Genomic DNA, 9,184 nt, shown 5'->3' with positions numbered 1-9,184 from the left:
GGAACACAAAAATGACAGCTTGCAACTGAAAATATGGATGGAGGACCTCAGTTTAGCTTGTTTGTCGCGCTAGAGCTGAGCTATTACATAAAAGGCAATATAGCGTAGGCGCTAGCGCGAAGGTTAACAGGCTAAGCTGAGGTTATTCTTCCATGAAGCAGCTCTGTTGTTCACACAGWTCACAGAAGTTTATGAAAATGAAGTGAAGTTACGGACAGACGGATCRAAAATTGTACCACCAACACACAACAGCAACTGAAGCTGTAAAATCGCTTTTCATCTTTTTTATCCAGCYTGGTGCAATTTATTCTGTATGTCGTCTTCTGGTTTCATAAAATTACAGTCCGTGCTTGCTGTTGGGTCAAAGCTCACCGTCCCTCTAGCTAAAAGCCTGTGTTAAAAATGTGAGCTTGGCTGTACTGGTACGTAAAACATTTTGTTGTGTCTTCCACAGTTCCGCGTGTTGTTCGGTTTGAAGGCTCAGGGTCTGTACAGCCTCAAGTTCCACTACTGTTGGAACAGGGAACATGCAGCCAAACTGCCGTACTCGTTCACGGTGAGTAGAGCATCTTTGTCTCTGTACATGAAATCTCAGGCATTGCACATGTTTATTTGAGTGTATCCGCTGCAGGTGGAAGTGAWAGAGAAGAATCCAGAAGGGTACCTGTCTGCAGCAGAAATCCCATTGTCTCGCCTTTATATCTGCATGGCTGGAGTCTTCTTCACCGCTGCTTTGGTTTGGGTGTACACGCTGATGAAGCACAGGTACACGTGCGTGCAGGCACGCACGCACAAACGCTTTTCACATTGTGCTGAAGTGTCTGATTTAGGAATACGTCATCACTTTTTACTGTTTGTGGTAGAAATATTTGCAGAGTTACATCTGCTGTGGTTGTTAAAACACCCATATGTGATAATAAAATGAAAAAGTCCCCTAKTGTAATCTGAACTGCTTGCAGCAAACACCATTTGGAGGAATATTCAGCTTCAGTATTTAAAACTATTAGTTAAAATACTGAGATGCTTATAGTTATCAATTATTACCAAGATTAAAAAGAAGCCGCAGCCTGTTACACCCCATCAGCAGTTAAGACTCAGGCTTTTTCAAAAAAGGCCCCATACAGTTACTGAAGCGTGTTCTGACCACCTCGTTCCATTCAGAAGAGGCATGGAGGTGGAGAGGGGATCCTGAAGCACCCTGCCTCAGTAGTGCCTCTGTATCTCGGGACTTAGACAAGTTTTGGCCGCTTCGGTCTGATTTCTGAGTGCAGCGAGGTGGTGAGGAGTGCCGATGCTAACCCTCCCCTGGCAAGCCTTCCCTAGAGAACTAATAAAGTCACCAGTTAAACTTTATTTAAATGTGACATTCATTACTCATAGTGACTTAAAAGTCAGATAAATCTGCTGAAACTGTGAATATTCATGTTTTAAAAAGTAAATAATAATAAATTAAATACATTAAAGTTCAGGTAATCTGGAAGTTTGAGTCTGCAAAACACAAATTTTTGTAATGAATATTGAACTAGTCCTTTAAAAGTTTCCAGTTTCCATTAAAACTCATTGTGGGCTTTTCTACAGGTACAGTGTGTTCAAGATCCACTGGCTGATGGCAGCACTGGCGTTCACCAAATCCATATCATTGGTTTTCCACAGCGTAAGAGAGCTTTCATCGTTATTACATTTCCTCTGTTATCACCATATTTGATTATCAACAGTTTTAACAAGGATTAAAAGTAGCTTAATGATAACTGCACTTTGTTTCCCTCAGATCAACTTTCACTTCATCAACACTGAGGGGCATCCTATTGAAGGCTGGGCTGTCATGTATTACATAACACACCTGTGAGTACCTTCTGCAGGACGTGCCAAATGATTAGTGTTGGGTTTTTCCTCTGAGTTTATATTGATGTCTGTATCAGGCTGAAAGGGGCTCTGCTGTTCATCACGTTGGCACTGATCGGCACCGGCTGGGCTTTTGTCAAATACATTTTGTCAGACAAAGAGAAGAAGATTTTTATGATAGTGATTCCTCTGCAGGTACTTAAAAACATCAGGTATAAGTTGCTGGTGTGTTTAAGGAATCATTGTGTTGACTCACTCAGCTGTTGTCCTTCAGGTCCTGGCTAATGTTGCCTACATCATCATCGAGTCTACAGAGGAAGGCTCCAGTGAGTACTACCTGTGGAAGGAGATCCTCTTTCTGGTCGACCTTATCTGCTGCGGAGCCATTCTTTTCCCTGTCGTCTGGTTAGTGTGTACAAGCTGTCTTGCATGTTTTATTTTATTTTTTTCTAAAAAATTGAATTAGGACTGATTTTGTTGTTTGGGCATGTTCTGCATTAACACAGGCATGTTACGATACATATTTTTATTGCAAAGCTAGGAGTAATGGGCCTCATGCAAGAACATGTTCGTATTCTTATCCTAAATTCTCTTACTTTTGTTCGTACAAAGGGTTCGTAYGAACATGCCACGTCAGATTCAACAAACTCTTCTATCTTCAGGAAAAGTGTGTAAATGAGTTGCGTAAACATGATGAATGTGTATCAGCTGCTCGTGCACGCGGAGAGGTGATTAGCATAATTACCACCCTAAAAAAACACCATATAAGGCTATGTTTCCTGCCTCAGATATCAAGAAGTGTCCATTCATGAAAATGACAGCGAAAAGTAAAAAGAAGAACTTTACGAGTTCGGAGATTGAAAGTCCTGCTCTCAGGGATCAGAAAAAGAAAATCTGTCATTTTTATTTCATTTTCATTTCATTTATTTTTTATTTGAATAGGGACAAGTGTCAAATATTAACAATACTAAACACTACAACATTTATAGCCAGAGCTAATTTACAATGCTCGTCCCTAGATGGGCTTTTAGCAACTTGAAATAAAAGTGTAAAATACAGTTAACAAATAAATAAAAATATCACATTATTAAAACTCACTAAAAAACTTATAAAACCAGCTTAAAAACAAATCATTAAAAATGACAGTTCATTTAGCAGCGTCAGCTGTGGAATTACAGGAGCTGCTAAAGCCGAGGAATGAAATGTGCCGTTAAAGTCGTGTCTCCTGTGGGTCGTATACTGTCAGAAATAAAAATTTAAATCATATTCATCTCTCTAGTCCAGCTTCGGTTTTACTATTTTTAATTTAGGTACAAACAACCGTGTTACTAGTTTTCATTTATTCATAAGAAGAGCCGTCACCCCCCCGTCGCAAGTGTCAGGTGTGTTTCTGAAAAAAGACATTTCAAAATGTCTCCAAACTTCAATTAATAATTTAAATTGGTTTGTACTTTAAGATCTTCATATTAATATTGTAGTGTTGTACAACAGCATTAATAGTCAATTTAATTTAATCTAACCAATTCATATCGTTAGTTACATTTAAAATGATAATTCCAGTTCAAACAGAATAGCCTATTGTCAACATAATTATGGATTGGGATTTATTTTCAACTCGAAATATCTACAAACTAATGAAATATAAAATTCTTAGTGAAGAAAATCAGTCTGGATAACAGCAGACTGACTGCTCGTAAAATATACGACAGGTCTGGACCACTCGTGAATTTTGTTCGAATCTGAAAAAAATCTTAGAATACGAAAACATTGGTGAATGCCACAAATTCTCCGAAATCACTCGTACGCACAACTTAAGAACAAATCTGTGCGTACGAACGGTTCTTGCATGAGGCCCATTGAGTCTAGCACAGCAATTAGTGGCATCGTTTTGTGTATTGGTAAAGTTGAACTATTTGATAAATATAAGGAAGCAGTAAAATTGCATGTGCACTAGTACCAAATGCCAAACGGAGAACAGGAGCTGGTTAAACCAGACAAATAGGCAAAAGTTGAGCCATAACTAAGCTTCTTAACCTTTTAGGGTTGAGACTCTACAAAATAGGACAGTATTTGTTTTTATTCAAAGAAAAATGAACCTCAGAAGAGCTTTACTGACCGTGGAAGCACTTTTCTTTTTAGTGCGCAAATATTTTTATAAATGTCAACCATTATTGTCTTTGCAGGTCAATTCGTCATCTACAGGAAGCTTCTAGTACAGATGGCAAAGGTAATAGCCTAGGGGTAGACATAAGGAAATTTTTCAGGTTGTCCAGCGGACAACCTATTGACAAAACCTGGTTGTCCGCAAAACCTTTTGGTTGTCCAAAAGAATCTCAAGAAAAATGTAATCTAACACATATATTGTTTTGTAGATAAAGTTTATTATATACTGAGAATTGTTCTCAGTTAGCCAGGTTGACAGGAGCTGCATGAATAAAACTTCGTCATTCTCTTCTTTGAAATAGAGTTCATCATTCATAAGCTTCTTTCTACTCATAGGTCAAACATTTTCACTTAAATAGGAGTATAGTGTGTACATGGCCTTATTAAAAGTTACAGTTTAGTGTTCTGTTTGGTTTTACCAAGTTTTTTCTCCATTTCATTTTTACAAATGGACACCCGCGGCAGAGAACTTTAATCAAGCCACCGGACAACCAAGAGACAGGATCTGGTTTTCCGAAATGAAAATAGGTTGTCTCGGACAACCTAAACAATGGTTATGTCTACCCCTGATAATAAATTTATTTTTCCCATTATTTTTACCCACAAGTTTATGTAAGGCTGTTGGTTGTTTACTCTACGTGGTTCATGTATCTTTCAGCTGCCATGAATCTGGAGAAGCTCAAGCTCTTCCGACATTATTACGTGATGGTGAGATATTTCTGTCTGTCAATCACCTGACAAGATCTCACCGTCTTGTTACGGTTTTTACATTTAAATGATCTAGCAGTTATTTGTAACATAACATACATCAGAAATGTTGTTAAACATTAGCTTGTATGAAGCTGTAACATTTGGCAAGAAMGTTTTAGTGTTTTGATTCAGATTTAGACCTTTTTTAGATGATTGGGATTTTATACTTGCCCACAGAATGAGCTGTACTAATCCCAAAGTTTGTTTGATTAAAAACTATGTTCTAGAAATATTTTTCCCCGTAGTTAAAAGTTGTTTGTATTGTCCTGTTTTCAGATTGTGTGCTACATCTACTTCACGAGGATCATAGCCATTTTGCTGAAGATCACGATGCCTTTTCAGTGGCAGTGGTGCTATGAGGTGAGGCAGCCATGGTGTACGGTAACAGTCTGACTTTACTGCAGAGCTGCTGTTTGGGGGAAGGTCAAAGACATCCAGGAGCTCACTGTGAATCAGCAGTAATGAGGCATTATGTCCTAATGTATGGCTATTTAGACACCACTTATTCCTATTGCTTTATTTCAAATGGTTTAGAATGCTATTGTTGGGTAAAATAATCAATTTTTATTGTTCTGGTGCCAAATCTTTAAATTATTTCTTATTTATGAGACTATATTAATTCAGAGTTTCACTTCCTGCTTCTTCAGTTTCTGGTGGAAGTGTCCACTTTGATCTTTTTCGTGCTGACGGGCTACAAGTTCCGACCAGCGTCCAATAACCCGTACCTCCAGCTTCCCCAGGATGAAGAGGATGTGGAGATGGATGAAGTGTAAGCATACACACAGATGATTTCACACTTTTACAGGTCTTTAAAGGAGACCTGTCARGCTTTTAAATACGTCTTTATCACATTTAARTCATTCAGTTGAATTACCCCTTATTGAAGCCCCACCCCTTCTGAGATGTGYCTCAGATCAACTCGTTTTGCGAGGGGTTTACGAATATATAGTGGTGCTAAAACAAGTTTACAAATTGGCTGTTCTGTCGCAAATAATTTGTCAGAAAATAGAAAAAAACTGAACAGGTTGAAAAATATGACCTCAAAGSGAACATAAAGATGTCTACACAGCACCAAGAGAGAGTCAATTCAGCATTTCTGCACTCCTAGATACTCCTAGTTTACAACAAAATATATTTAATGACTAAAGATTTTTTTTTTATCTAGCATGACAAAAAAAATCTAATTTAAATTGAAAAGATCCTAAGACGAGCTCTGTTTTTTTTTTTTAATTCTCTAGTGTGACAGAGTCCGGTGCACTGGAGGGCATTACCAAAGTCAAGAAGACSTCTAACGGTCGCGAGCGCCAGAAAGAGCCCACCCTGTAAGCAGAACGCTGCGTCTTTGGGAGGGACCAACTGAAACAGACCCAGACCTCCTGGTTTTGGGGTGCATATGGACCAAGACTCCTCCCGCTTCCACTGACAGCTCTCTTGTTGAAACTCTTCAGGTGGCTGCAAAGGTCATGCCCACTGTCTGGCTATGCAAAAAAAAAACAACAAACAAACAGAACAAATCATAAAAAGACTTAAGATGATGGATGCTCTTCATTTCTTGTGGACACTCCACTCAGAAACAAGGTTTCTGTCACTTGAACTGGTGGAGATACGAAAAAAGGAGCTCTGTTGTTGTAATCCTTTTTCCCTCTTGTTTTTTTTTTTTTTTTCTCCAAAGATGATAATTATTTTAGCATCAGACTTGCTTTTGAGTGTGTTGACTTCTGCTATTTAAAACAATACTTTTGTGAGATTCTTAGCTCTATGTGTGGTGTATGTGTGTGTGAGAGATAAACCAGATTCAAACTCCAATTTTTTTTCCTTTTGGAGACAATAGCCCATACTCAGGTAAAAGGCTTATTAGTGTATGTAAAATTCTAAGCAGCAAGTCTCTTTCCCACAATTAAAGGTTAATAATTTTCCTTTAACCGTGAAACTGAACACAATGCCATACTTTGTTTTTCTTTTCTTCACAGATTTGTATATTGAAATATATAGACATAACTGACTAACAGACTGTATATTTTAATATGTGAACTAGAAGTGTCTGTTTTTTGGAGAGGTAATTTGATGTTTCGACTGCAGCTGTAAATTAGTGCTTCTTAGTGATGCTTCTCTGTGAAACAGTGACACAAGAACTTCTTTTTTGAATAAACAAAATGTTCAAATCAGGCTCTTAAAAAAAATCACCAGAGGAACAGCGTTTTGTAGATGACAGCCACGTTTATTTTAATTATTTGGCTCATCAGTGCCAATCTGGACAGAGAAGTGACCTCGCAGATTTTTTTGTTGTAATTTATCTGCTTCTGGTTTTACCTTTTTAAGTTTTTTTGCTCTTGATATGAAGCTTATTCGTTTAACTATAACTGAATTCTTGGTTTATGACAGATCGGCAGCACATACCAAGTGTAGGTGATCGTTTGAAGGGTAGTTCTTTGTAAATAAAAGCTGTTCATATAAAAAGAGGCGTGGTACACTTTGCAAATTCCAGTAGCGTTTCAGACGGTTCCGTTTTCATTCTCTGTAGTGGTTCAGGCAAGGAAACAGCAATGCTACTGAGATTTGACCCGAGTCACATCTGTCCAGAGAGGACTGCTCTGCTGGTGTTAACAGTTAACTCGTCTCCAGAAAAACTTGGAAGAGAAGACGTTAACAGTCACACATCTAATGAAGGTGATTCAAAAACTTTTTTGGGGGTTCATTTTGCTCRTTACAGAAGGCTGTATGTTTGAACTGTCACAATAAAGCTGAAGTTCTGGAAAGGTCTCAGATCACACTTGTGTACATAAATACTCTGTTCAGTTTGTAGACAAATTGTTCTCAGGATGAATTTTAATAAATAAAATGCTCTCAATCTGTGTTGAACCTTAAGGTCAGATGTTGAAACAAACGTTTGCACAATTCTGAAGTAAGAGTTTAAATACTTCGTCGTTCTCCATGTCTCTTTTGTGCTTTTGATTTTTTTTGTAACAATCTTTTTGGAAACACTATTGAAGCATGACGTTTTCCAGAAAAAATGGCGGGTTCAGCAGCTAAATTGGAAAATATTAAGAATATGTTGGCAGTTTTGTTACCAAAGTGCTTTACAAGAAAAGATGGGGCAAACCTGATCGTGTGCACGTTCACTACGATGTTAAGAATTGATAAGTGGACATCGGCCAAAGCTTTCACATTAAAAACGTTTGAAACTGTTTTAGGAGGTATGGATATAATATAGATGGACAGGTAACAGGGTGCTGTGTACGAAGCTCAGTCATCAGTGATTTAAGCTGTTAGAGGACATCTATGTAAAATTTATCATTTCTAAAATGGTGTTCTGAAAGGTGTTGGGTTTGAGTTATCGAYAGAGTCCTGATGAGATGGGCTTCAGTGTTGTAAAGCAGACGGTGGAGGGATGCCAAATGAGTGTCTGAGTAAAGTGCTGTCCTGTCAGTCATCAGTGCAAGTCTGCATTTGAGTCAGCAGCTGAAATAAATAGTAAACAMGCCCTTTAAAATTGATTGACCAAAATGTTTTTAAGCTAGAATTAAACAAATACTCGGTTGTCATTTTTATTTACCTTTTTGGGCCACTCTTGATTTTTATTTTCCACAAAGTTTAACCTGCTTGAGAAATGGTTAAAACAGTGTGATCTTGTCAAAGCAAACCAACAGGAATGGTGGTGTTGTAAAACAGAAGGCAGCCTAGGATATGATGGAGAACTGGTCTGGGAATGCCTTGGACTCTTCCCAGAAGAGGTGGATGTGAAAAAAGATATACAGACCTCCCAGCTCGAAGCGCCACACCTTCAAAAACCATCTCCAGAACGAATGTCATGGATTTTCAAAATAACCATTGTGTGTCTTAGTTTCTAAGAGGTTGATTAAAATCTGCTCAGTGCTTCATGATGTTTTGCTAAAACACATAGGCCTACTTCAACAGGTGACGGTTTGACCAAGTCATGCATCTACTGTATGTTTTTACCCTCATCTGACCGAAAGAACAAGATCACTGATACAAGCAGCTGAAATGAGTTTCCTCTGCAGGGTATCTGGGCTCTCATGAGAAGCTCGGTCATCTGAAAGGGGCTCAGAGTAGAGCCGCTGCTCCTCCACGTCGAGAGGAGCCAGTTGAGGTGGTTTGGGCAGTCTGGTCAGGATGCCTCCTGGACGCCTCCCTGGTGAGGTGTTCTGGGCACGTCCCACCAGGGTTGCCAGATCGAACTGACAGCTTCCAGCTCAAACGCAACGTAAAAACCTCCCAACCACAAAAAGAAAAAACAGCCCAAATCTCAACCTCTATTGAGATTGAGACTTATGTTAAAGATGTATGTGCGTGTGTATACATACTATACAATTTAAAGGTTATACTATATATATACAGTGGTTTGCAAAAGTATTCATACCCCTTGAACTTTTCCATATTTTGTCACATTACAACCACAAACATAAATATA

The 9,184-nt window shown here is 38.5% G+C and overlaps 1 protein-coding gene across 1 annotated transcript in view; it reads left to right on the top strand.

Annotated features, from left to right (window-relative positions):
- Nucleotides 1–7,608, top strand: part of gpr108 (G protein-coupled receptor 108) — a 12,992-nt gene extending 5,384 nt beyond the window's left edge. The window contains exons 8-18 of the mRNA XM_014015829.1: nucleotides 455–556; nucleotides 632–765; nucleotides 1,579–1,654; nucleotides 1,769–1,842; nucleotides 1,920–2,037; nucleotides 2,117–2,247; nucleotides 4,026–4,069; nucleotides 4,664–4,713; nucleotides 5,032–5,115; nucleotides 5,403–5,524; nucleotides 5,994–7,608. Coding sequence (XP_013871283.1) covers nucleotides 455–556; nucleotides 632–765; nucleotides 1,579–1,654; nucleotides 1,769–1,842; nucleotides 1,920–2,037; nucleotides 2,117–2,247; nucleotides 4,026–4,069; nucleotides 4,664–4,713; nucleotides 5,032–5,115; nucleotides 5,403–5,524; nucleotides 5,994–6,081 — 1,023 coding nt within the window. The 3' untranslated portion in view covers nucleotides 6,082–7,608. The remainder of the gene's footprint in view (nucleotides 1–454; nucleotides 557–631; nucleotides 766–1,578; nucleotides 1,655–1,768; nucleotides 1,843–1,919; nucleotides 2,038–2,116; nucleotides 2,248–4,025; nucleotides 4,070–4,663; nucleotides 4,714–5,031; nucleotides 5,116–5,402; nucleotides 5,525–5,993) is intronic.
- Nucleotides 7,609–9,184: the final 1,576 nt, after the last annotated feature.

Source organism: Austrofundulus limnaeus, unplaced genomic scaffold, assembly GCF_001266775.1.
Source record: "Austrofundulus limnaeus strain Quisiro unplaced genomic scaffold, Austrofundulus_limnaeus-1.0 Scaffold135, whole genome shotgun sequence".
In the NCBI taxonomy this organism is placed as follows: domain Eukaryota; kingdom Metazoa; phylum Chordata; class Actinopteri; order Cyprinodontiformes; family Rivulidae; genus Austrofundulus; species Austrofundulus limnaeus.
The sequence above is the reverse complement of the archived record's forward strand: the minus strand, read 5'-3'. Positions and strand labels throughout refer to the sequence as shown.